The sequence below is a fragment of the Drosophila santomea genome, chromosome X (assembly GCF_016746245.2).
Source record: "Drosophila santomea strain STO CAGO 1482 chromosome X, Prin_Dsan_1.1, whole genome shotgun sequence".
Taxonomy (NCBI): domain Eukaryota; kingdom Metazoa; phylum Arthropoda; class Insecta; order Diptera; family Drosophilidae; genus Drosophila; species Drosophila santomea.
This window is the reverse complement of record NC_053021.2, coordinates 7,331,498-7,358,819: the sequence shown is the minus strand read 5'-3', so window position 1 is coordinate 7,358,819 and position 27,322 is coordinate 7,331,498. Positions and strand designations below refer to the sequence as shown.

Genomic DNA, 27,322 nt, shown 5'->3' with positions numbered 1-27,322 from the left:
TGAGTCTTGTCATTTGATAAATATACTTGGCCAGTACATGACCTCTGATTTGCCAAAGAGTCAAGCACGTGAATGACCCACAGTTGAAAGTGCGATAAACAATTATGAATGGCTCTGCCGAGAGCCACCTGCTGCCGTGGGTGTTTATCGAAATAAAATGATGGTTATTGCAAAAGAAAATATGCGATAAGTGCAGTGTCAGTGCAAAAATGCAGAGAACTCGTGTGATAAACCGCTCGAGAGTCACTATAAAGCTCTGGATGCGATCCACGGAGGTCACAAACCACTCGAGATTCAAACAGAGCTGAAAGTCAGCGACAGTCGAGCTTTCACCATGATTCTAATCCTGCTGCAAGTTCTTGCCATCCTTGGTCATGGAGTAGTGGCCCAGAAAAGCTCGCCCATTGCCAACTGGCATATGGGTGATCCGCATTACACAAGTGACCAGTACGCCAAGATCCTGGGCGAAGCGGGCCTGGACCAGGATGCGGATGACAAGGAGCACAAGGGTCTGGGTCCCATGCAGATTCAGTACGTGGACTATCAGCCAAATTGCCAGCCAGGCGGCGTGCCAGTGTGTGCCACCAATGGCACCGATAGCTTCTACTTCGAGAACAACTGCCGCTTGGAGGCGGCCAACATGAAGATGCTCTTCCAGCACGGCACAGGTGAGTGCACTGATTGTGGATTCATGTCACATTGCCCTGAGTATTTTGCCCATGCAGAACTGGAGCCCACGGAGATGGAGCGCTGCCTGCCCACCTGCCAGACGATGAAGTGCACCCAGGTGGCGCGTCCAGTTTGCGCGCTGGCGGAGATTGCAGGAGCTGTGCCCCAAACTTTTGCCAACGAGTGCGAGATGCGACGACGCGAGTGCCACACCAAACAGGGTCTGTACAAATGTATGCCTTTGCTTATACTTTTTTATATGTACTGTGCATATTTAGTCCTGCGAATCCTGCACACGGGTCCTTGTCAGACGCCAACCAAAAGTGGGCACAAAAAGAAACTGCGTCGCAACAAGAAAAAGCGACCCCTAAACAACGCCTCCATTTCCAAGTTCGCCACCATCCCGAAGAAGGTATACGTAATGCTGGCCACTCCTGCTCCTCGGCGCAGCAGCACCACACCCAGGTGGACCGCCGTGACCACGACCACCACCAGGATTACGACGACGCCCAGGATGAGGCCCACCAAGCAGACCAGCACAAGTCCCTCGCCCATGCAATTCCAGCAGCTGATGAACCTGGCCAATCCCATGGTCTCCGTTTCCCAGGCCGTGGATGCCTACAATGTGTACAATATACCCGATGTGGGTCACGATTACGGCGAGATAACCGACTCCTCGCTCTCGATGTTCTTGCCCGAAGTTGGTCGTGTCACGGAACCGCATCCCATGCCCAGCAGAACCACTAGCACCACTAGCACCAGCACCACTACCTCCACCACCACCACCACAACACCCAAGCCCGTTTTAGCCGCAACCAGGATCATCAATCCTTTGGGCACCAGCACTGTTCAATCCTTTCTGTCTGTTCGGATGCCCAGCACCACTGAGATGGGCGAGGAAACCACCATGGAAAATTCGGAGGCGATTACACAGGCAATGAGCACCACTCAAAAATCCACGGCAGTTGTACAAACCAAAGTACTTTAGAAACTATGTAAAAATAAACATAATATTTATTAAAAATATTTATTCAGCTGTTTCGGTTATACTTTAAATCATAAAAAATAAACAATATTATGACTTTACTAAATAGCATTGGTTTTTCTTCTAATTTAAAGTATCATATAAATCTGAAGGTGATGATTAAAAGATTATTATCGAATATGAAGATTGTCAACTGTAACACTTGATAATTTATTTTTTAACAATTCAATATGTGACAACAATGCTTTGATTTTATAATTCAAACTTTTGGTATTTGGTCATTAAAGTAGGCTTTTTCTGCTTTGACAGACAAAATAACTCAGATAATTTCGGTTGCCTTACTGCTGATCAATAACAAGCCAGAAAAATAAGAAAAAGCTGGGAAAAACATGGATTTCATGGTAAGAGCACTTGTGAAAAACAAAGCAAAGATAGCATTTCTTCTAATTACAACGCACTGTAGCCGATCTTTATATTTGTAATACATCTTTTATACTACGGAATGATGAAAATTACCCAACCGCAATGCAAGTGGAACGAGACGCGCCCAGAGATTTTAGAGGAAATCGATTTGAATAGAAATCCGATTCTATACGATGAAGAGCGGGTTTGGAGGAAGGAAATGGCGATGATTAGTTGGATACTGGGAATGCCCTATAACACGATGCAAAAGATAGAGTATATACTGAACAATATAACAGCACCCAGGAACTTGGACGGTGATACCATCAAGATAGAAAACTACAACGAACTATTGGCAAACTACTACTTCACTACTATACAAAATGGCAGGCTACTTCACGATAGTTACGACGACACAAACCACTCTGGTAACTTCACTTTAAATACGGAGATATACAACTATTTGGACTACCGTATAGTTTCCAACGAAACCATAATTGCCATGCGCTAGTTCCAAGAAAAATCAGTTTAGTTTCGAACGCAAACATTTATTATTATATTAGCTTCTTCACTTTGAACATTAAACTTTAAACGTTAAACATTAAACATTGACAGCAGCATTGCACTATAATAACACAATAACAATTACACTAGAACACAATATACAACTTGTTTAGCAGCCCAAAAATATGAAATAAATGTTGCTTCGATCGGAGCTCGATGTGTCCAGCTTTAGTTTTTTGGATTCTCGTTTGCAGGTCACCTCCAAATTAACCTGCGTTCCGTTCTTACTAACGCTTTCCGTCTTGACAATTTCTGGAATTTCTGCAGATTCAGTCTTCACACTCTCAGCCACACTATCTACATTAATCTCAGGTTCCTTTTCCACATCTGAGAAAGATTCATTGATGGTTTCTGGCAATGGTGTCGTCGCAAACGTTGTGTTCTGAATGGTTTTTGGATCGGAGACAGCGTTGATCTTTATGGCTTTGTCCAATGGATTTATTTTGGCTTCTTCGTCCTGCTCGTCATCATCATCATCATCTGGAGTCTTAGAGGAGCTGTAAGTTTTATACACACTCGAGGCTGGATAAGTCGGATACGATGGGTAAGTAGTTGGCGCTTTGGTTGGCGTAGCAGCTTCTGTCGCAGGCTCCTCAGTACTGATCTGCACTTCATTTACTTTCACCAACTTGTCTATGGGCACTTTAGCAGCTTCTTCAACTTCAGGTTCTTCAGTAGTGCTATAGGTTGGATAAGTTTCATATCCATTTGAGGCTGGATAAGTCGGATACGATGGGTAAGTAGTTGGCGCTTTGGTTGGCGTAGCAGCTTCTGTCGCAGGCTCCTCAGTACTGATCTGCACTTCATTTACTTTCACCAACTTGTCTATGGCCACTTTAGCAGCTTCTTCAACTTCAGGTTCTTCAGTAGTGCTATAGGTTGGATAAGTTTCATATCCATTTGAGGCTGGATAAGTCGGATATGATGGGTAAGTATTTGGCGCTTTAGTTGTCGTAGCAGCTTCTGTCGCAGGCTCCTCAGTACTGATCTGCACTTCATTTACTTTCACCAACTTGTCTATGGGCACTTTAGCAGCTTCTTCAACTTCAGGTTCTTCAGTAGTGCTATAGGTTGGATAAGGTTCATATCCATTTGAGGCTGGATAAGTCGGATATGATGGGTAAGTATTTGGCGCTTTAGTTGTCGTAGTAGCTTCTGTCGCAGGCTCCTCAGTACTGATCTGCACTTCATTTACTTTCACCAACTTGTCTATGGCCACTTTAGTAGCTTCTTCAACTTCAGGTTCTTCAGTAGTGCTATAGGTTGGATAAGTTTCATATCCATTTGAGGCTGGATAAGTCGGATATGATGGGTAAGTATTTGGCGCTTTAGTTGTCGTAGTAGCTTCTGTCGCAGGCTCCTCAGTACTGATCTGCACTTCATTTACTTTCACCAACTTGTCTATGGCCACTTTAGTAGCTTCTTCAACTTCAGGTTCTTCAGTAGTGCTATAGGTTGGATAAGTTTCATATGCATTTGAAGCTGGATATGTTGGATAAGATGGGTAGGTAGGCTGCGATTTAGGTGTGGAAGATTCCGAATCGGTATCTGCCGTTGTGGTCTCTTCATCATTCTTTTCAGTACTCTCTTCAACTCTATTTATTTTGATTATATCGTCGAGAGATTTCTTGGTAGTTTCCTCATCCTTGGAAGCTTCTGTGGAACCATAGACTGGATAAGTTTCATATGCATTTGAGGATGCATAAGTTGGATATGATGGGTAAATGGGGGCCGCTTTACGAGTGGTGGCCTGCGTTGTCTCATCAGCCTTTTCAGTTGTCTCCTCAGTACTTATCTGGACTTCATTTACTTTGAAGACATTGTCCAAGGGCAACATTGTAACCTCTTCGGGCTCAGGAGCTTTAGTGGTGGTGGCGGCTGCATATGAATTATAAGCATTGAAAGACTTGTAAGTTGCAGTCGATTCAGTCTGCTGAGCCTCCTGTTTGGGTTTTTGAACAGCGTTTATCGTTATAGGAGGTCTCGTGGGTCGTGCCGTGGTTGTAGCAAATCTGGGAGCGGCAGTAGTTGTGTATTTTTTCAAAGGCGGAGTGGTGGCAACGTACTCCGTGGAACTGGGCTCTGTAGATTCTTCAGGCTGACCAGTTGTGGGCTCTTGGTCGGATTCGAACAGAGCAGCATTCACCTTTATATTCTGCCTGGGATTTAGAGTTGCACTTGAGGCCGCGGTGGTCTGTGATTCATCTGGTTGAGGTGTAGTTGTGACTTTAGCGGTAGTTGGTGAGGGAGTAGTTGTAGTAGTAGTTGTAGTAGTGGTTGTGGGAGCAGTAGTAGTAGTGGTTGTGGAAGTAGTTGTAGAAGCAGTTGTGGCTGTAGTAGTTGGTGTCGTCTCATAGGCTGGATTCGGATAAGGTTTGGAGGTTCCGGCATACTCGGTGGGCAGATTTTCCCAGGAAATCTGATAGGGCTGATAGATAGGTGCATCATGGGTGGGTTTCGGGGACACAAATGAACTTTGCGGATAGCGCTGAGGTGGAGATTGCGGCCCATATGGACCGTAGGCTCCAGCAGATTGTTGAGATCCTTGAGATCCATAAGGTCCTTGAGAGCCGTAAGGTCCTTGGGCGCCATAGGGTCCACGAGCTTGGATGTTCGGTTGGTAAGGATTAATCGCATAGGGATTGTAGTTCTGAACGCGAGGCGACTGAGGAACAGGATACCTGCTTTCACAGGGGCCATCGTGTTGCTTCCGCCAAGCTGCAATAAGAAATATATCATTTGAGTAATTATGTGCATAACTTACAGTGCAGTAACTTAGTATAATGCCAATATCTTTTAAAAATATAAAAAATCATGTTTCGACGTACACAGTAACAAAAGGTTAGACGTGCCACTAAAACTAAACGTTCTGCGACTTCAAAACATTGTTTGGGTAAATTTAGTTACTGACGTTATTTAAATTATATAAATGCTTTGCCTTACAGGTGGGGTATATTTTAAAAGGCCACCAACAAATCAAAATAAATATCTTGTAGGTAATCAATGGGCTTTCCATAAGCTTAGTTACTTAACGAAATGTTACTTATATCATTTTGGAGTACTCACGATGTCCTGTGCGGCACTTGACCAGCTGCAGTTCGCACTCGCTCCTGAAGTTGCGCCTGGTATCCTTGTACTTGCCGCACACCGGACTGTACTCATCCTGGCAGTTATCCGGGCAGACCTCCAATGTTTCGCATCTATTCTCGTGGATGATCTCCCAGTCTGCAGAGAGAGAGAGAGTGGTTGAGTGACTGTTTTTTGGATGGTTTGGCATCCCAGTTGAGTACTTACTTATGCCAGTTAGCGCACGGAAACGTTGGACCTCGCAGGGACTGGGAAAGGTGGATGGCTGGGCGCCCGGAGCTCCGGCACAGACCAGACTTTCGGGACCAGATGGCGGACACCGCAGATCATATGGCTGCTGCTGTTCGAAATAGTGCGGTGCCGGATAGTAGGGAACTCCGTAATCCCATGCCTGAACGGCGGCGAGGAGAGCGATTGCAATGGAAACTAGGAAAGCTGTCATTTTCAGAACGATTCGAAAGCGACTATGCCGTGACCTCCGCGGCATCCAGTTTATATACGTCCTCACACTCGGTGTTCTCATACACTGGCAATGTGGATGTACGTGTCGTGGACTCTATTTCAGTCACAATTATTATAATATTATTTTCATAATTTCGTATCAATCGGCAGACACCGCAGACGCCTCTTCTCCCACTTTCATTTTCTCTTGCACTTTATTATGAAATTTATTGACCATTATCGCCGTGTTGAGCTCAGCTCAACCTTGAGTCATGTGAATTTGTCTGCGAACTGCAGTTCTTCGTAATGAAAATGAGCTAAGACATGAGTCAGCAGAATGTTAATAGCATTTTATAGCCGGGCACTTGAACTTGATTTCGGCTTGATGGGTTGAAGGGCGATTCGCAGTTCACGTGTGGCATTTGCCAACCATCAAAGATCACGTTTCCTATGATATAAATTGAAGTCTAACGCCGTTTACTTGTATTCGCATTTCAAATAAAATAGAACAACGTGATGCATTGGTATAAGTGGCGTTCCAATCAGCGAAATACAAATTACCTGCATTTCGCATTTTTAGACAGAGAAAGTGTAGCTTTCTTTCTTGTACTTGAGTTTATTAAAAATATATTCTGACTCAGAGTTTAGTTATTCATTTAATGGCTTTTATTGAGTTCTTAATGAACAAAATATTTACATAAAATGGGATCGGGTTTCTAAAAGTATAAAAATCTCTTCAGTCGATTCTATACATATATTATTATTGATCTAATATGCATATAGAAATTGGGACTGTGCGTAGGCCGATGAACCGCCATACCACTGATAGTACGGAGTACTTTGCGTTGTTGTTGATACCGTGGTGCTCGTCGAGGTTGTTGGTTCAGTGACAACTCTGGTGGCAACCCTCGCCACAATGCACCCAGTGAACTGGAATACGATGCTTGATCCTGTGGTTATCAGCACATTGGTGACCTCCGCACAGTTTGGCTCTCCTGTTTCCGGATTCACGGCCAGGGCTGCCAATTCGAAATCGACTATTTGTCCATCCTCGTTGGTAACCTCCACAGTTACTGGTTTCACCTATAAGAAAAGGGTTTTATTAAATATATATATGTTATAACTTTACATATATTACTTACAGCCGCCGGGTTAATTGTTGTAGAAGCTACAGTGGTTGTTGTAGTCGTCGCTGGAGTATTCGTAGTTGTTGTGCTTGTTGAAGAATCTGTTGAAGAATCTGTTGAAGAATCTGTTGAAGAAGTTGTGGAGGGATTCGATGTAGTTGTTGTGGAAATCGGGGTTGTTGTTACTGTAGACGATTCGGCAGATGTAGTTGGATCATTTGTTGTCGTTGTAGAAGTAACTGCCGTAGTTGTTGTGAAAGATTCTGTTGTTGCTGGATCTTTTGTAGTTGTTTTGGAAGAAACCGTCGTGGTTGTTGTAGATGAAGAGCTCGGGTCGGTTGTCGTTGAAGATTCGGTTGTAGTCGTTGCAGGATTTCTTGTTGATGGATCCGTGGATGTTGGTGACCTAGTAGTTGTTGTTGATGGTTCTGTGGATGTTGGTGACCCAGTAGTTGTTGTTGACAAAGTCGTTGTTGTCGTTAGATCTGTAGTTGAAGCAAGTTCTGTGGTTGTGGCTGACTCTGTGGTTGTTATTGGCTCTGTGGTTGTTTTGGGTTCTGCGATTGTTGTTGGCTCATTGGTTGTTGTGGACTCTGTGGTCGTAGTAGGCTCCGTGGTTGTTGTTTGCTCGGTCGTTGTAGTAGGCTCTGTGGTTGTTGCAGGCTCTGTGGTTGTGCTTGGATCTGTGGTATTAGGTTGTTCTGTGGTTGTTGTTGGCTCTGCAGTACTAGCTTGCTGTGTGGTTGTTGTTGGCTCTGTGGTTGTGCTGTTAGCTGGATCTGCAGTTGTGCTTGTAGTAGGTTCTGTGGTTGTAATATCCTGTGTTGTTGATGCTGGTTGTTTGCTTGTTGCTGGTTCCGTTGCTGTTGTGAGTTCGGTGGTTGTTGTTATTATTTCTGTAGATGTTGATGCAGATTCAGTAGTTGTTGTTTTGGGGTTGATTGTTGTTGTGGTTGTAAATGTCGCAGTTGTTGATGTTGAAGGTTCAGTTGTAGTCGTCGTTGTAGATGCCACCGTTGTTGTGGTGGTGGTTTCCGGAGCTTCTGTGGTGGTGATTTCGGGAGCCTTTGTGGTGGTTGTAGTTTTTTCGTAGCACGGCTTGGTGGTTGTAGTTTTTTCGTAGCATGGCTTGGTTGTTCCGGGCCGCCGTGTAGGATAGGACCAATAAGGAGGTCTATAACTGACTGGGGGATTCCTTGGTGGTGCTTGGGGCCGCTTAAATGCCCACACTGGATAAGGAAGCACATAATCTTTAACTGGCCCATACGATTCTGATGACGGATATGCCTCATAACGATCACTATTTTCGGGATTTCGGGGAATATTGGGTCTTGGAATAGGCGATGAATAAGTCGAAGGCTGCGATTGAGCAACTAAAAAACTCCGGTGATTGAAATAGTAGCCGACATCAATAAGCTTTGTCCGTGGAGGCGACGTTTGGCAATAGTTGGGCTCCGTCAATTCAAATACTATGTAAAAGGAAAAACAGCACATTATTTAACAATTTTATAAGAATCCTAGCATATAAATATTCATCTAGGTAAAAAGTAAAATGTATGATTCTTACATTCTTGGCCACTGAATATCATCTTCAGATTGTAATCGTTAAAGTCACAAATGCTCTCAAAGCTGCGATAGCAATGTCCACTTTTGCCACAAACTCTGGGACCACAGGGTCGTTGGTTATAGCTCGGAATATTACCGGGATCTGGAAATCTCAGATAATCGTCCCTATGTCCTTCGGACAAGGTCAATGCAGTAAGCAGGAAAGTAGTAATGGCAAACGCTCTCAACATTTTAATGGTTGGCGTGTAACTGATGACTTCACCCTACCCTTCGACAACTATTTATACGACCGACTTGTTCTTCCCAAAAGGTAAATCTCTGCAGAAACAACAATGACTACAAACAAGACCCGCAGACGGCGTCTGTCTATCGTAATTATACGTGCCAGAGCAACATTTCCATTGTAAGTACCGCTAGAAATCCAAAAAAAAAAAAGGTGCATTTATAAAAAACACCTTCTCGAATTTTCTTTCTTCGGTCTCGTCTCAGTTGCCTGGCCGTGGCTCAGATATTGAGTCCCACCTATTTTTTGCATCGGAGTACAATGAAGCATTTGTAAATCGAAAACCCAGCAATCTTCAGTACAAATCACTGCTTGGCATGAACAACATTTGCAGAGCGTATGATGCTTTAGCAACTTGCACTGCTTGTGCCAAAAGCTCTGTAAGCAGTGGAGGTGGAAAAACTCGATGAGACCATACAGCATAGTTTTTTGGCAAAATGCTTTTGTTTGTTATTCTTTTTTGGCCGACAATAAGTGCTACTAGCTGTTGTTACTAAAACAAGCATTTATTCTATGAAAATTAACTTAAAAGTTTCTCTCCGAACTTCGAAAAGAGCTAGATTTTGAATTTTGTTCAACAAAAGACTTTGAAAATATGTAGTTTATTGCCGCTGTTTTTTTTTCATGAAATATTTAAAAGAAATGTAATTTTACCAAGCACCCTTGTATAACAGTTTTCGGCAAGCAGTGCGACGTCAACTGCTTAACCATTTGAATCCTTCGCGTCGGTTTTCCTAGCATCTTTCTCGATTTTTGTATTCACTTGCCAACCGGTTGCTGTGGCGAACACAACGGTCGCGGGTTCCGAAGTCCGCCCTCAATTTTTTTTTGTTTCAAGTGTTGCGATTTTTGGCGCGTAATTCGGCAATTCGATCTTTTTTGGGAGGCGCCTACAACGGAGTCGTAAACTTCGATCGCAAAAAATCATAGTCGAGGTAAACAGAGAACATTAAATTACATTTAATTGCGCGCCTTATTCGGCAAATTTGCCTAATTCGTGCGGCTTTTCGCTGTGTGAATATTGTTTATTTTACGCGCCACGCATATTGCCCATACGCCATGGGTTCCGTTGAAAAAACAGGCATCCTGTCATGTCCGAAAATCTCACGCATATACCAATGCTCAAACACACACACACAACACACAACTTAGGAGCGTATTTATTTTGGGGGCTGAAATGAAAAAGGGAATATAAAAAGGAGAACGTCACTGCAAGTAAATGATTTATTCAGGAATCGCATAAATGTATACCCCACTCGTTTGCGTTTCTTTTTTTTTTGTATGTCAAAGGCATTCCGCCTGGGGATTTATCAATCTGGTCGGCAATCCTTTGGCTATGCTCTAAAATAGTCCCTTTTTCCCATTCGCATTTCACATTGCGCATCCGCCGCGTTGGCCGTTTCGTTTGCTTGCGATTTTATGGTGCGGTTTCTGATTCAATTAGCAGTGCGCTGAATACCATCCTTGTGTCACACACATATGTTTGTATGTGTATCTGTTTGTTTTGTTACTACCAGGCTTAAGGCTTAAGGCTTAAGGCCAAGCAAGAGCCAAGACAAATTCGCCCATGACTGTGCGCAATGTGTGGCAGCAAACAATTGCAATATAGCTGCCCCAAAGTGTGCAATAAGTTATGCACGAAGCGAAGCCAGCTGATTTATGTGCTGCCATTGCGAGAACTTCGACGGTCTTGAGTTCAGTTCAGTTCAGTTCAGTTAAGTTCCGTTTCCATTTCAATTTCCACCCCACAACAGCCAAGTTTCAAGACTCATTCAAAGCCGGCTTTCCGGCAAATGTCCCCCGTCTGTCTGCGTAAATTGTGTCGAATTTAACATGTTCATCATGGGCATTGCAACCATCGCACAATGCAATCGCAATGTTGGGATATTTGGAATATTCAACTAGCTTTAAAAATTAGTGGTATTATTTGCAAAATTAAATTGCATAAGTAAAAACTTGGTGAAACTTTAAAAATAGGTGGTATTATTATCAAAATTAAATTGAATAAGTAAAAACTTAGTTAAACTTTAAAAATTAGTGGTATCATTTGCAAAATTAAATTGCATAGGTAACAATTTAGTGAAACTTTCAAAATTAGTGGTATTATTTGCAAAATTAAATTGCATAAGTAGGAGTTGCATAAAATGTTCACCATGTCTTATTACATGTTATTTTTAAATTTCTTTAAATTTCTTTAATTCCGGCACTCTTAAATTCCGAAATGCACGTGGCTTCCCTTCATTTGACCTCATTTTTAACCTCCATTTACTCGTTGTTATTTAAATATTCCTCTTGAAGGATCGGCGCCGATTGCAATACCAAATGCTGCTAAACGAGGGCTCATTAGTTGGTGGCCATGTTGACACGCCGACATGTGCGGGGGCTTTGTGAAGGGGTCAAAGGGCATCTAAATGGCGGAATGAAAATGGAGGAGGGGGGGTTGGGCTCTTGTGTACATGACAGCTGACTACGCAGAGCCAAAGGAGTCGCGTCCAACCGCAAATACATTGATGACAGGTGCTTCATTAAAGGCCCTACAAGTGTCGACACGGACCGCTAAAATGTGAGCTGATGTTGTGGCTTAACCAGTGTTTTACACCGCATTGGACAGGCCAATTAAAATGGGAGACTCATAGTTAATTAAAAAATGTCAAAAGGTTAGCAAATGTACCTTCTCAATTAAGGCTGCAAAGGGAAAACATAATTAAATACATACATTTGCAGGAATTAACCACTTTGGACTTTTCAACTTAGAAATAAATGTTTTACATAAACTGCGTGCTACTTTCCTTCTCAACATGGCTACAAAGAGCAAGTTGAATCAAGAGCTTATTGTAAAATTAGAATAAAGGACTGTCTTGTAGGTCAGGGTCTGGACTAAATATGGTTACTTTTGTTATCCCACACAAAGATTTTGCATCTGAATTCCACTCGGAGCTTGTCATTCGATGAGCCTGCAAATAAGTTATGACTGATTTTGGCCAAGCACAAGCCCCAAAACGAGTTTGCATATGCTTTGTTCAGTTCCGGTCCGATTCGAAATAGGACCTCTATAACTCACCCACTCCACAGACCAATTTTCCAGCCTTCTTTCCCGACTTTTCCCCGCTCCACTCGATACTCGGTATTCGGTACCAGTAGCTCTTAAAGTGGCCCACTGACCGTTCATCTAATGAGGCGTCTGTCTGGTTCTCTGTTTCTCTGTCTGTTTTCCCGTTTTTGGGGGGAGGGTGGAAAATGAGAGAGCTGGGGAAATGGGATCTCAAGTGTCGCCATTTGCTTGTTTTTCGCCACTTTTACAACATAATTTGGGGGGTCAGCGACGTCCGGAATCCGGATCATGGTTTATGATTCCACATTGAAGTTACTTGCGCCACTACATTCTCTTGAGCATTTTATTGCAGCCGACTTCTGGGCGAATATTAAATTTTTATATTGCCCCCGGAACAGTAGGCAACTGAAACCAACAGTATAAAGATATCAAGAAAAAAGATACACGGAAAAGTGGCAGTGGCAGTGGCAAAAAAAAAAAAAGTACATGGAAATTGGATTCCATTTTCATGGGCAGTGAAACTGCGTTTGGCCACTGTGTTTCTATGGCCTTTTTTTTGCCGGCCAGTCTCTTGTCTTTTTTTTCTTGTTTTGGGCTTGCAAATGCTTGCTTACAAATTAAATGTACCAAATTTCGTAATTGAGCGCCTTATGTATTTTTAATTTATTTTCCTTGTGACGCTCCTTGTGCTGTCAGTTGTGCTTTTGATTAATTTTGCAAACAAGCATATTCAATGGAAACTGGCTCTGTCCTTTTTTTCTCTCTCCTCTTTTTTCCACGTCCATTAGCCGTGGACAGTCAAATAAGTTAATACCGTGTGCCATGAGCATTGACTGATTCCCCCATTAACGCCTATTAATAACCAATATTCGCTGAGCTGGATAAACAAAGCCATTCGCACTCACTTTCGGCTATTGTTACAGCGAGCAGTTGAAAATTTAAACTAACAACTGACGAAATGTTATCAGCGATCTATTAATATTAGCGCCAATTTTGTGTAACAGATTAAATTGTTTAGCTTAATTTAAATAGAAATCTGTGATATGAAATGCCATAAAAATAACTTGTTAAATACCAAAACATATATAACGATGAAGTGATTGATTCATAACTAATAATTAAAACATACTCTAAAATGAAAAAATAACAAAATCAATTAAATTCAAAATATTCAAACTTTAGCCCACTTATAACTGATAGCTGTTGAATTAAAATATATTTATTGATGAACATTTACATGAACATCAAACAATCAAATTACCTTTCATTGCAATACACACTCTTGCATAAAAATACATGGTTATTCCCTGGACATATACAAGTTATTTAAAAAGCAAATAGCTCGTTGGTTTTATTAATGCTTCATTTGTCTTTCTCTCATTTCCCTTGTGTTGCCATCTAAAAATACTCAAAAGAAAGAAAAGTTTGAGTAAAGAAAGCCGAGTAGACAGAAAATAAACTTAAAACAGTCTGAATAAACTTAGGAGTTTCCTTACTTGAGGTACATCAGCATATAAGCCTTTTAAACGGAATAACTTTTGTTTTCAAAAGTTAAAAGGTAAAATACAGAACATAATTAAAGAAATGGAAACCTGTATAAATAGCTCTCCAGTGGGCCATTAATAAAAACGTGTGCTTAACGCAGCTTAATTCTCATTAATCGTCAGGTGGCTAATTAATTGAAATCTATGAATATTGGATGCGAGCTGTCAGTAAAGTGGAAAAGCTGGTCGAGGTTCCCGCAATAAATTAAACCGCAAAATAGGGAGCCTGTTTACACCCATTTGATAGAATCCAAATTTATACCGTATCGCTTATGTCAATCAATATTTGATTGAATTTGCCCAGTTTGTTTGGCTTCCGGCAGAGACCTTAATACCACCAGATTTCTTGGCCAAGTTCAGGTACTCGCAAATGAAATCCAATAAAAATAACCAACACATTTTTCTCATCCCGTTAAGTGTGATCTGATTTTGGCGCGATTTTCGGTTGAATTATAAACAACGCTGCTGGCTAAGCGTTGTATATATGGCCAGTATATGTATGTTCGATTGTAAATTGGGGATGGGTTGGTGGGCATGGGTAATGTTATAAGCCGATTTCACGGCCATAAATATCAATTCGAGCAGCGCGGCGGCCAGAAAGAATTATTCGAAAAAAATGGGAAGAACAAAATAAAAAAAGAGATGAAATTCAAGAGGGGCGATATTTGATTTATGCGGCAGAGGGCGTGGCAGCGCGGCATCTAAGTAAAATATTTGCTTGCTACTAAACCACCACAAATCTTGTTTCGCTTTAAACTTATTAAAAGCGAAGCTGTGATTTATTGGACTCAGGCGACCATCAAATACTTTGCACTCGATTTGCCACAAATTCAAAGCAAACTGGCAAAAAATAATCTGAGCTACAATGGAATATTTGGCATACCAAATTTTATAATTAGAAAAATGAGTGTACGAAAAGCCCTCTTCCTTAAACCAAGCACTTAATATGGTACAAAGATTTAATATTAATAGATTTATGATTAAAATCAATACGAATGAGTATCATTTTCGATGGACTCACCACCCACTAAGACCTGCTGGTATGTAAATCCGCTCAAGGGCTGCCATTGCGAAGCAGCTTCTTCGACTTAATCTCCTTCCTGCGATTTCCTTTATATTTTCCCTTATTTTTTCCGCTGCTGCCAAGTATCTTCGTGGGCTCTGTGCAAATTTTGATTTATGCGAGCTGCCAGGGAACGTCAATAATTGGCTTAGGATGCTGTGACTGCCATCTGCTATCGGCTATCAAAACTTCGGACGCCTTTCGATTTTCTGGGCAGCTGTCTTTCAAGTTTCACTTCAGCGTTTTTCTGCGGCACTGGCGCCGCAATTGAACCAAAAAAAAAAATGAAAAATAATAACAAAAACTGAAAAGAAAGAGTTCATTCAATTGTGCTGGATATTTTCGCCTGCTCAGCACTTTTCGCACTCTCCCCATCGGCGGTGCAAAGTTTTAATGAGCAAAGCGAAAACACGAGCTGCCTGCGAAAATCCAAAAAAAAAAAAAAAACAACATCGCTGGCTAGGTAAATCAAATCAAATAAATGAAATTTTACAAATTATTTTACACAAAATATGCGCAAGTTGTGAAATGTTTATGCCATGACTTGAGGTGGGGAGGTGGCAAAATTATCATTCTGCACAACGACAGCATTAATATATACAAAAAGCAGCAAAGCAAAACCAACAAAAAAAACATTTATGTTGAACTGATAAGTCCAGCAATTTATCGTTGAAGAAAGAAACACCTGTATATTTTCTTGCACACGTACATATAAGCTAAACAGATCACAGTAAAGTGCATTTGATATACGATAACAATATATAATCTTCATGCCAGTCTGTCATTTCTTATAGTTTAGCCTCTAATAGCGCATAACATCTTTCATTTAATGACCAATTCTTAAATCATTAATAAATAAATAAATAGTAAAATTGCAAAAATAAACAAAGTGTTGACAGGCTGGGCGACCCAAATTAAATGTTTAACATTTAATTAAACAGATTTGCCCCACCAAACTTTTGCCTGCCCTCGAAGGCAGAAAAAATACAAAAATAAAATACAAATAATGTCAAAAAATAAAATGCTAGCTGTTGGGCACAAAAATCTGAGCCAAGTTAAGACAATTTGAATATAAATGGCTGTTTTAGCCGGGGCGGTTGTCCTTGTTGTTTGGCATGCCAAGTGCTGCCTGGGGCATTTGTTAATTTCCGTTTCCGTTTTCCCGCCAAAAGTGGGGGATCCTTCCATGAACAGCCCCAGAATCCAGAATCAGAATCAGAGCTAGAACCAGAACCAGACCCTCACCTACACCCATTGTGGCCCCTATTGTTTCGACCCTTCCGCCAACGATTTCCGACCCGCTTTTAATGCCGCTTTATTGTCAAAAGATAAGAACGGGCACAAAAGCGGGCAAAACTGCTTAAAAAATTCTATTAAGCCGCAGCGCAAAATTATACGGCCAACAAACAATGGCAAACACCTGTTCGCGTGTGTGGGGCAAGAGGCGCTGATAACTGCCGCCCACATTGCAGCACCAAAAAAAAATAGCACCAAACCAACCGCACTTCACATGGAAAAAATCTAATGATAACACTTGAAAGCGTCACTAAAAAGATTATCACTAAACTCATTTATGGCTGTATCATTTTTGTTGCAATAAACTTTAAATGTCCCTAGAAAAGCATTAAACACTCTTGAATTTATGCCATTAATAAGTGCAGAAACTTTTCTTTTAAAGTTCGTTAAGTTTCTTTTCCTTAGCTGATGATCATCTCCAACTTGGAGGTACTACTTTTTTTCAGTGCCTTTGAAAAATCAAGATCCAGATGCGATCGACTCAATTTGTTTATGTGCTGTACTGATTGCTTTATTGTTGCTAAATTGAACACTCTACATATTGCTGTTGTCAAAATGATTCTTTCGTTTGCTGTTGTCTTCGGTTGTCTGCGGTTGTTCTGTTGTATTTTTTCTAGACTTTCTAGTGGGTTGTTCATTGCTGTTGGCGATCGATAGTTGTCCTTTTTTAATTAGGGGCTCTAAAAAAGGGAGTTATATATTAATATATAAAATTTTTAGATTTTTAGAGTTCTTAGATTCAAGTATTGGTTGGCATTCTACTTACAGGAGTTGCGGTTGTTGCTGCTGCGGTTGTTGCTGCTGTGGTTGTTGCTGCTGTGGTTGTTGCTGCTGCAGTTGTTGCTGCAGTTGTTGCTGCTGCGGTTGTTGCTGCTGCAGTGGTTGCTGCTTTGGTTGTTGCTGCAGTGGTTGTTGCTGCTTTGGTTGTTGCTGCAGTGGTTGTTGCTGCTTTGGTTGTTGCTGCAGTGGTTGTTGCTGCTTTGGTTGTTGCTGCAGTGGTTGTTGCTGCTTTGGTTGTTGCTGCAGTGGTTGTTGCTGCGGTGGTTGTTGCTGCAGTGGTTGTTGCTGCGGTGGTTGTTGATGCGGTGGCTGTTGTCGCTGTGGTGGGGTATGCAGGGTATGCAGGGTATCTACTAGTTGTTGTGGTGCCTGTAGTGGCCGACGTCGTAGTCGAGCCGGTAGATGGCGCATTGGTGGTGCCAGCGTAGTTATAAACGGCGGCATAGGCTGGCACAGGCTTGGCATAAACGGGATAGGACGAGAGCGGCGAGGGATACTTGGCAGGGGGCGGGGCATAAGCAGCCGGCGCGGCAGGATACGAGACGGAATAGGAGGGAGAAGCGACTGGATACGGACCCGGAGCCTCAGCCACCGCCTTGGCGCCATAAGGTCCACTGGCAGCGGCATAGGCGAACGAATTCTGGCCAGACGATGAGGAATACCGAACCGGGGCATAATCCTGAACAGGCTTGGGCTGATAGCCAGGAGCAGGGGCTGGGGAACCATACGATTGGCCAGGATACGAGGGACAGTAGCTCAGGTCAGTTTGGATAAGTTCTGCAAAGGAAGAAGAGAAGGTAAAGAGAATCAATTAAATGAAATTATGGATTATGGATTGAGAAGCGTACCCTTCTGGCCGGCGAACAGCAGTTTCAAGTTCTGCGCATCCAGGCGGCACTTGCTCGAGAATGGATGGTAGCTGTAGCCATCGGTGGCGCAGACAGCATAGCCACCTGGCGGGCACACAGCATTGTAGTTCACATCCGCAAAGATGTAGTCCAGTTCAGAGCCCGAATACTCGCCATACCAATCGTAGTCGCCATTAACACCGACGACGGCAGCCAGGACGAAAGCCAGGAGCAGAGCCAAGGAGCTGGACTGAGAACTTGGGTGTTGCATGTTGCCGATTGAACTGATGTCGCTGACCATGGAGATCCCCGCTTTTATGGGTCAGCGACTCGACTCGAGAAATGGAGTCTAGAACGTGCATGTGATTACGGTCTTTACATCACTTTCGAGCATTTTTTTTTTTTTTTGTATTTTTATGTTTAAGACCCCGTCTCCCCGGCTTTTATCACTGCGGAACGTGCGAGCGAAGAGCGGTGACATTATGACATAGTAATATGGCATTACCTAACAAAAAATTCGTTGTCTTTGCCGCTGCTTAAACTCTCCAACTAGCACTTTAAACTCGACCAACTGGCGCCAGATTGTGGGTAAAGTGGGTAACTGGATTAATGTCGATAGAACCTGACCCAACTAATCAAGTGGCATTTCTCCACACTTCTTTTGAAGACAGTGGCAGTGGTACCACCTTGTTGTAGATACACAATAACATAAATACTTTTTTAAATATATCTGACATTATCCCTTTTCTTTTAATCAAAAAGTTCCTTATGTTTCCTAATTTTTTTCACAAGCCAATTGACTTACAAACAAACTAAGCCAGCAGCATTAAATCAATTTCCTGGTAAAATTGTATGTAATAAACTAATATAATTACAGTAATTCAACTTTAAATACGAGTGGGGTAACCATGTGATACTATGTTATACGCAAAACAAATAACAAGTGCAAGCCCTGGTGTAAACTTGCACCCAATCTCGTACTTTGCTCCTGACCATTCATAAAAGTTAAGTGCACTTGCATATAGTTGCGGACATGTGCAGAAAATTATATTGCAAAGGCGGTTTGCCTTAAATTCAGTTTTATGTGCCATGCCTTTTTACGAGCTGAGAAGCCAGAAATTTTCACACCACACCGTGTGCGGCTAATTGTAAAATGCATTTTATATGAAATATAAATTCTCTTACACTTTGTAAAGAATTTCATATCAATCCTAAGTCGATGCCAATTTCGTCTAAAGAAACGGCAGAGAAACCGCATCAAATATTTATACTTTTTATACTCGCTTGCCATGCAGGACATCAGCTATTCAGGAATAAATTTTATGAAAGTTTGCGGAGATAGATGTTTTACATGAATCTAGAATTGAAGTGAAGCGAAGTATTCGCCAAAGTTGAATCTTAAAGGTTACTGCGTAGTAATAATAAAGTTGCATTGCAATCGCATCAAATGCTTTTACCTACACTTTCAAAGTGAAACGAACACCAATGCTGAAAATTAGTTTTCAAGTCGTCTCATAGTAAACATTGCTTGAAATTGATGATACGAGTTAAAAGTTAAATGGATCAGTTTTTAGGTGAAATACACTTTTATAGGACCTTAATTAGAAGTGGTTAACATTATTTATCATATATTATATACATTTTCTTTATTAATAAAATACAATTAAATTTTTGGAAACACCCAGTTGTGTTAAAATCCGTTTACAAAGTTCGAAATTCTTAAGAGTTTGTGGCTCCCTGCTGTGTGCGCCACGCCCACCTGCAAAACTGTTATACACGCCCACGACAAGCAATTTACAAAGGCATTGAAGCAGTGCGCCGACAACTTGTTGATGGCAAGCAGTGTTTTGGAAAGCAGTATTTCTGCACGCAAAAAAAAGCCTGCATATGTATGCGTTCTCAAAAATTGTTTTGTTTTCTTGATTACTTAAATATAAGTTAATATATAATTTTCAATACATTGTATAAAGAGTGCTATTTTTCTCGTACTTTTTCATACATTTTCGTTCAGTGTGCAGTGGGTGGATGGGCGGGAAAATGGGAAAAATATGAGGGCATCGCCAGCAACATCGGCTGGTGATTTTTGCCGGATGCCGTACCATTTGCCTGCGATACGCGGAGCAGAGCGGTGCGAAAATCGCAGTGAAGCGTCCAATTTTGAATACCGATAACAGAAGGCCGTGTTTCAAATATTTTTGTTGTTTTTTTTGTGTTCTGTTGCTGTACGTGACGAGCGGTGAACTGAAACAGAATCAATTGCTTAAGTTTGCAATGAATGATTGGCTGTGGCAAACAATTGAATGAATTCAATTGCCACAAGAGCTCCATGTAAGTGATCTGTTGGCATCTGTTTTTTGCGCAAATTCTCGACAATTATTATGCGAGTATTAGGCGCAAATATTTTCGAAACATATTTGAAGAAATAAGTACTCTTAGTTCAGTAAATCATTTGCATAATTTGTGCGCCGCATGAGACTTAATTTTCGACCGTTTAATTAAGTAAACAATTGAATTAAATATTTGCGCACACAGTGCAAATAAATAATTCGATTTCGAGCCCCTAAATGCGAAAAGTTTTTTTGCGCTACACAGGGCAAATAAGGCAGTGATTGGCAGGAAATAAGCAAATAAGGAAATGAGTGTTATAATTCGCAAGGTTGGCAACTTTTATGCTCAGTAGATTGAAATTCCGGATGATTCGTGGCCAGTGTGGCGTGTGTAATTGCATTTGGTGACCCAGACGATGTGGATGAAGTAATTTGTTATTATAATTGATCCGACTAGAATGGCCGAATAATGTGGCATTATTTCGCATGTCCGCTTTCATTTCGTGTGCTTGTTTGTGTGTGTTTGTGTGTGTTTGTGTGAGTGGGTGTTGGTTTGCGTGGCATTTCCGTTTCCGGCCTGCAAATGGCGCTAGCATCATTAACCGCATTGACGGCTTTTGTCCTCCGCCTCTATTAATTCCATTTTTCTTATTTTTTTTGTGTTTTTTTTTTGCTAGCCTGCTAGACAAAACAATTCATCATCAATATTCAGCATGTGTACATATAATTATTGCTCTGGCAGCTTTTAGCGACCACCCCCATTGATTGGCCATTTGTATCTTTTGCAGCGGGCGGTCTTGTCGCCAAAAAAAAAACAAAAGAAAAGAAACACAAGTCCTTTTTCTTACCCCCACCCATTGTTGACAATAAATTTCAATTTCGTGCATAATTTATGCAAGCAAACGTTTTCCAATTATTTGTGTTTTATGAATACTTCAAAATGAGCGCCGTCCCCATTCTTATGGCTTCTCTTCATCCCCAAGTATTCAGCATCAAAAAACTATGCAAAACAAAACAATTTGCCAAAAATGTTGCAGATGCTTGCGTATTTCTTGGAGGGCTTCCTCAGTTTTGTGGGGTGAATATCTTGGTTACACAGTGCGCTCCAGATTTTCTTGTTAATTTGCTGTTAAAACAAAAGGGCAGAGGAATATTTTGCAGTTGTGCAGTTTATTTATAGTAGTAGTAGTAAACGAGAAAACGTTGTCTAGTTTTTAGTGGCACATTTTTGGCACACTTGCTTTCAAAAGTCTTATTTAGGTAATAGCGAAAAATAATTGAAAAAAAGTGTCATATATTTTACGGCTTCTACGCAATAAATAAATAAATATTTGTTTTCGACTTCTACGCAATAAATAAATAAATATTTGTTTTCGACTTCTAGGCAACAAATAAAAGAATACCTAATTACTTATGCCAGTAGAAGAAGAAAGCCATAATTATTTTACTAAAAGCCTGTTACTTAGAGCATTTTTGTTTTGGCGCTATTATGTTGCTACTATGCGCACTGTTTTTCTATATGTAACCGGCATGACAATCAGAATCTGTTGAATAGGCACAGAGTTCTGTGCTACTTCAAGTGTATTTTGCTTCAAAGCGGAATGGTACACTGCAATACATTTAATTCAAAGGAGGGCGACTGTTGTAAATGCAATTAATGTTCATTAGTGCTTCAAGACGGCCATTTGAATTGATGGCCAACAAAGGGCGCTCCTGTCCTTGGTCCTGCCAACGTCCTGGTCCTGGTCCTGGTCCTGGTTCCGCTTACCTGCCGCTAATTGCCTGGCCAAGACACTTGCAAAAATAAATAACATGCAAGAATGTTTAGCCAGGTATGGCGATATCCATCATGGCAAACTGTCCCAGTTTGGTGCAGTAAATTAATGGCGCAAATTAAAGTTTCGTCCTGAGAGCGTGGAAAATCATCTTACTCTGTATATATGTATACTCGTATACACGTATCCTGCATGCCAGCTTTTCCACTGCTTAAGCAGGCTTCTGTGGAAACTCAATCAAGTGAAATGAGTTTTGATTAAAAATATAACCAGGTTAGGCTAGAACTTTGCCGCTCATCTCGCCTTTTGGGCCACGTGTGAGTGTGTGTGTTAGTGTGTGAGTGTGTGTGAGTGTGCGAGTGTGTGCTAGTGTGTGAATGTGCGTGAGTGTGTGCGATCGAAGTGCATTTCATTTGAGTTTTTGCCCCGTGGCATTTGCTTTGTCTCTCTGTGCGACGAAATGCAATTAAGTTCGCCCAACCACGGTTGCAGAAATAGCGACACAGTTAAGCAACGCCATTAATTAGACAATAAACTGATTTACAGCATATGTGCTCACAGAAGCACACAGGTGGCTTGTTGGTGTGCGTGTGGGTGTGGGTGTGGGTCACAGGACCTAAGGGAGCTCATGCCCCATGTGGATATTCCATTTCTTTGAGCACCATTTCCCCGCGGAAAGGACCCCCTCACAAATTTCAAACCCAGCTTGGGCAACTCTTTGAAGCCTAACCAAATTAGAAATGCACACACGAATGGACAGCAGCCAGCGACTCGAATTCCCTTCGCTATGGCGAAATACAGAAAAAAAAAATAATATTTGAATATATCTTAACATAAAATAGTTAACAACTAACACATATGTAACTCTTAACGTGTGCAATACTTTTATTAAAGTTTTTAAATTACCTCTGATTGATTTTTAGCAAGTATTACAACGTTTCAAAAGTTATGTTAACTTCAAATTAATACTTCTGTTATATTTTTTCAGTGCATTAGCCCATGCCAAGAGTTAACCACATTGAACAGCCCACGATGGCGACATCCTCTTCAGATTCAGATTCGGCGTCGGATAATTTGGATGCGGGATCGCAGGGCCAAACGCAGGATAATCTGCGCATATTCTTAAAGCATTTGTATGCCGAGTGCGTGTTTCGATACCAGAATGTCACATACGATACGGACGACCCATCATTCTCACTTGGCCCAGCAACAGGTGAGTGGCGGCCAACAGGCGTATACGTGATTTGCCACATGCCCTCGTGCACACAGCAAAAGCGAAAGAATACAAGAGGCATAAAGAGAAGAGGAGAATTAAATTAAATTACAGCCCATCTGATTTCATTTCAAAGATATGTATTTAGATATATACCAAATTATTGGCTTACTTCTTGAGGATGCTAATTTAAACATGGGTTTTCGTTTCCATGCAAATCATTGAAATTTCAAGACAAATTGATACATTTCAAGACAACTTGATAAATTTCTAAACAAATTCCATTATTCCATTACATATTTTTACTACATAAAGTGCCCAACGTTTATAAATTATGAGATAAATAATAAGTAACTTTAGATTAAAGTGCCATATTAACATACCTTATAAAGTAAATCCATTCTAATGGCACTTGTCGCCGTGCACAGACTACGATTCCGATTTGCCGGAGAACTTCAGTCCGGTGCCGCGATATCTGGAGAATGCCGCGATGAACGAGGGCGTTATTGACATGCGGAACGTGGACGAGGAGCTGGCGGAGAAGGAGGAGCTGATGGCCACCGTCGTCAGTGCCACGATGGCCACAAATCAGAATGAGAACCGACTCTTTTGCCCCCTGAACTTTGACGGATACCTCTGCTGGCCAAGGACTCCGGCCGGCACCGTACTAAGTCAATATTGTCCCGATTTCGTCGAAGGATTCAACAGAAAATTTCTGGCCCACAAGACGTGAGTTAAATGCCCAATATTATGCACGAATATTACGCCCTCAAGGATTGGATAGATTTTCATTCCGCTCAGAGTTTCGCATGGTCAAATAAATTTCGCAATTCGTAGTATTCACTTGAACATAAACGTGGATATAGCCAGCTTTATTTAGCATTTACTTTAATGTGTGCTGTGTGTCATAAACGACAATGTTTATTTACGAGTGACACAAACAGGGAAACTCTTATAAAATGTACATTAGAGTTTATTTTACAAAAACTCTTATAAAATTTACATTATAGTGTATTACATAAATGCGCAGCGTATTTATGCACATAAGCAAACAAAAAAGTTAGTAATGTAAGGAAATTAAAATCCTTCTTCAGCGTTTCTTCAGCAGAGATAATCTCCCTAAGTGTACTGCAGCTGCACTTTGAAACTTGCACTACATGCTTCTTTTATGTTATTTAATGGATAGTATTCATACCACTTTACGCACCAGCTAAGCTCAGCTGCCTCTAGTTAAAGTTGGCTAACTTGTGCCATTGTCAGGCGTGTTTTTTTTTTCTTCCTTTTTTTTTTTGGTATAAAAAACCCCCCAGCCAGACACAATTATCGTAGTAAGCATTTCGCATTCATAGATGTCTGGAGAACGGCTCGTGGTACCGCCATCCGGTGAGCAATCAGACCTGGTCCAATTACACCAACTGCGTGGACTACGAGGACCTGGAGGTAAGTGCTCCGGCGGGTGGGGTGCTGAGATGGGCATTAATCAAGAAAGTTGGCACTGCAGTTTCGCCAGTTCATCAACGAGCTGTACGTGAAGGGGTACGCCCTCTCTCTGCTGGCCCTGCTCATATCGATTATTATTTTCTTGGGCTTCAAGTAAGTGTTTGTCGTCGCCTTCCCTGTGGGAAACTAATGTGCGGATATCCCTTTCCGTTCCCATCCAGATCCCTGCGCTGCACCCGCATCCGCATCCATGTGCACCTGTTCGCCTCGCTGGCCTGCACCTGTGTGGCCTGGATATTGTGGTACCGTCTGGTGGTGGAGCGTTCCGAAACCATAGCCGAGAATCCGGTAAGATGCACTGGAAACAAATTTATAAGCCAGTACACATAGGCTTTACATAAATGCCTAACACTTTTTAGCTCTGGTGCATTGGCCTGCATCTGGTGGTGCACTACTTCATGCTGGTCAACTATTTCTGGATGTTTTGCGAGGGTCTGCACCTGCACCTGGTGCTCGTTGTGGTAAGTTATATTCGCATTCGCATTCGCATCTGGCATTGCCATGCAAATCTGTGCAATTGCCCAGCATCAGCAGCAGCAGCAGCAAGTCTGCATTCTTTATGAGCGACTTCTGTGCATGGCAGTTGTGGATATCCTGACTATCCGCTGACTTGGCAATGCGCTGCAACCCCCAGCAATTTGTCTGAGAGCAAAATTGCGGCGTTTGGCCAAACTGCTTGCCGTCTGCGTCAAGTTGAGATGTCAGGAATGTCCGTCCAAGTACTGACTTATCTCCTCACGTCCTTCCATCTACTTGCCAGGTCTTTGTGAAGGACACGATTGTGATGCGCTGGTTTATCGTCATCAGCTGGTTCCTGCCGATTCCCATAGCCATCGTCTATGGACTGGCCAGGCACTTCAGCAGTCCGGACAATAAACAGTGAGTCCATTGGCTATCACACTTTTGCCCAATCAATTTGAAGTCATAAACATATGATTTAATGTTGCAATGCCGTTAACTACACTTGCATTTTTGCATAGTAACATTTGATTTCACATTCTTGCAGCTGCTGGATAACGGAAAGTCTCTACATGTGGATCTTATCGGTGCCCATAACTCTGTCGCTGCTGGCCAGTTTCAGTAATATTCACCATCTCTTTTCATGCACACATTTATATTGTTGTTAAACTGTATGCATTTCATTAAAACAGTTTTTCTGATCAACGTGCTGCGTGTGATCGTGAGGAAGCTACATCCGCAGTCCGCGCAGCCGGCACCGCTGGCCATCCGGAAGGCGGTACGGGCCACCATTATCCTGGTGCCGCTCTTCGGACTCCAGCACTTCCTGCTGCCCTACCGTCCGGATGCCGGCACCCAGCTGGATCACTTCTATCAGATGCTATCCGTGGTGCTGGTCAGCCTGCAGGGCTTTGTGGTCTCCTTTCTGTTTTGCTTTGCCAACCACGATGTCACCTTCGCCATTCGCACGCTGCTGAACAAGTGGCTGCCCAGTTTGGTCACTCCGCCGCCGGCCGGGAGTAATACTGGACAGATGGCCACGACCACGCCCAGCCGAGAGTTGGGCGTTTAAGGCGTATCGCACGAGGGTCGATCGAAACATTGACCGCATCGCCGAGCAAAGATTTTGATTTGCTATCTCTGCTATACTCGTATAACAACATATTTGTTTTCACCGTGATTTTTTTAAAATTAACACTTTTATTTTTTTTTATTTATTAGCCAGGGTTATTAAGCCCGAAATGCATTTACAAAATGAAAGTTCTAGTCATATGAATTATCCATTAAAGATAAATAGTTTGCTTTAAAAAGTGTTTACCAGAGAACTGCAAGAGTGACATTTTTTGCCACCCTAATCACACTTTATTTAATTTATATATAATATTATTTGCTTTGTTAAGCAGGGTACTCACCCCCTTTCTCAAGCTCTCCTCTCTTCCACGTCAGAGCAGACAGCTGGTTGTAGCTCCTAGAAAATAGCCAGCTCAGGCACTTCTTCCAGTAGGTCGAAATCACATTGTTGATAGCCTCTGCTGCCACATAAAATCACTGCACCACTCACTCACATTTAGTATTTTTTTTTGAAAAACATCGAAAAAGTGGTTTGCTTATGTAGGACTTTTGAGAAGCGCAGAGGAGGGCACCTATATTTTGGTATTATTTAGTATTATTTGGTATTAAGTATTTAGTATTATTTGGTATTAAGTATTTAGTATTATTTAGTATTATTTAGTATTATTTAGTATTATTTGGTATTAAGTATTTAGTATTATTTAGTTTTTATTACTTATTATTATTCATTATTTCCTTTTAATGCAACGTAATATAATACTTTTAGCTATCTTACTTTTAATTGTTTACTGGTGCTTAGGTGGTAGGAAAAATCTTCTGATCGCTTAATTTCAAACTTTTTACTCTTTTGAGAAAGTATATAAAGCATAGTGTTAAGCATTAACAAACCAAAATATATTATATTACATTATATACAAAATCTAAGATTGAACCTGGAAAAAAAGAAACTATGTATGCCATATATATTGTTATTTAAATTTATACCTCGGGATTTGCCATCCACACATTTAGGTTTCACACAGCTATCCCTAGCAAACTAACTATGCCATATCCAGAGAAATTGCGGGAAACAAATGCCAAGAATTTACACAGCAATTTCCCCCGATGATTTTAGTGCAAAATCATATGCGTTTCATTTTATGATACAAAGTATATTCAAATCCTGAAAGGATTTGAAAAGAGACGCAGAATGTAGCATACGTACCCTTGTACCTAAGAAACCTAAGGCCCTTAATAATAATATTTAATAATGTTAAGAAAACAAAAATAT

The 27,322-nt window shown here is 41.5% G+C and overlaps 6 protein-coding genes across 7 annotated transcripts; 3 read left to right on the top strand and 3 right to left on the bottom strand.

The window, feature by feature from the left end:
- The first annotated feature begins 108 nt into the window (after positions 1–108).
- On the top strand, positions 109–1,695 carry LOC120455643 (mucin-5AC). Its single transcript, XM_039642032.1, has 4 exons — positions 109–136; positions 216–668; positions 726–890; positions 948–1,695. Exons 1-4 carry the CDS (start codon positions 109–111, stop codon positions 1,655–1,657), a joined length of 1,356 nt encoding a protein of 451 aa, XP_039497966.1. The 3' UTR covers positions 1,658–1,695.
- A 231-nt stretch (positions 1,696–1,926) lies between these two features.
- LOC120456980 lies at positions 1,927–2,567 on the top strand. The gene is made up of 2 exons (XM_039644128.2): positions 1,927–2,055; positions 2,118–2,567. The coding sequence occupies exons 1-2, from the start codon at positions 2,044–2,046 to the stop codon at positions 2,565–2,567; spliced, it is 462 nt and encodes a 153-aa protein (XP_039500062.1). The 5' UTR covers positions 1,927–2,043.
- A 16-nt stretch (positions 2,568–2,583) lies between these two features.
- Positions 2,584–6,162, bottom strand: LOC120456979 (flocculation protein FLO11). Its single transcript, XM_039644127.1, has 3 exons — positions 5,915–6,162; positions 5,687–5,845; positions 2,584–5,338 (listed from the first exon to the last, which is right to left on the bottom strand). The coding sequence occupies exons 1-3, from the start codon at positions 6,147–6,149 to the stop codon at positions 2,730–2,732; spliced, it is 3,003 nt and encodes a 1,000-aa protein (XP_039500061.1). The 5' UTR covers positions 6,150–6,162; the 3' UTR covers positions 2,584–2,729.
- A 663-nt stretch (positions 6,163–6,825) lies between these two features.
- On the bottom strand, positions 6,826–9,079 carry LOC120457082 (mucin-5AC). The gene is made up of 3 exons (XM_039644262.1): positions 8,843–9,079; positions 7,291–8,744; positions 6,826–7,231 (listed from the first exon to the last, which is right to left on the bottom strand). The coding sequence occupies exons 1-3, from the start codon at positions 9,069–9,071 to the stop codon at positions 6,917–6,919; spliced, it is 1,998 nt and encodes a 665-aa protein (XP_039500196.1). The 5' UTR covers positions 9,072–9,079; the 3' UTR covers positions 6,826–6,916.
- An 888-nt stretch (positions 9,080–9,967) lies between these two features.
- LOC120457054 (calcitonin gene-related peptide type 1 receptor) lies at positions 9,968–26,179 on the top strand. Of its 2 annotated transcripts, none has more exons than XM_039644228.1 (10): positions 9,968–10,059; positions 22,798–23,022; positions 23,451–23,751; positions 24,372–24,462; positions 24,512–24,615; positions 24,684–24,810; positions 24,882–24,983; positions 25,283–25,401; positions 25,529–25,602; positions 25,674–26,179. In XM_039644228.1, the coding sequence occupies exons 2-10, from the start codon at positions 22,809–22,811 to the stop codon at positions 26,051–26,053; spliced, it is 1,512 nt and encodes a 503-aa protein (XP_039500162.1). In that variant the 5' UTR covers positions 9,968–10,059; positions 22,798–22,808; the 3' UTR covers positions 26,054–26,179. The 2 variants fall into 2 exon arrangements, with proteins under 2 accessions (XP_039500162.1, XP_039500163.1); XM_039644229.1 differs by lacking the exon at positions 9,968–10,059 and adding an exon at positions 19,972–20,035 and having other exon boundaries at positions 24,524–24,615; positions 25,674–26,177.
- Positions 16,569–18,014, bottom strand: LOC120457055 (mucin-5AC). The gene is made up of 3 exons (XM_039644230.2): positions 17,708–18,014; positions 16,846–17,636; positions 16,569–16,759 (listed from the first exon to the last, which is right to left on the bottom strand). The coding sequence occupies exons 1-3, from the start codon at positions 18,006–18,008 to the stop codon at positions 16,751–16,753; spliced, it is 1,101 nt and encodes a 366-aa protein (XP_039500164.1). The 5' UTR covers positions 18,009–18,014; the 3' UTR covers positions 16,569–16,750.
- Positions 26,180–27,322: the final 1,143 nt, after the last annotated feature.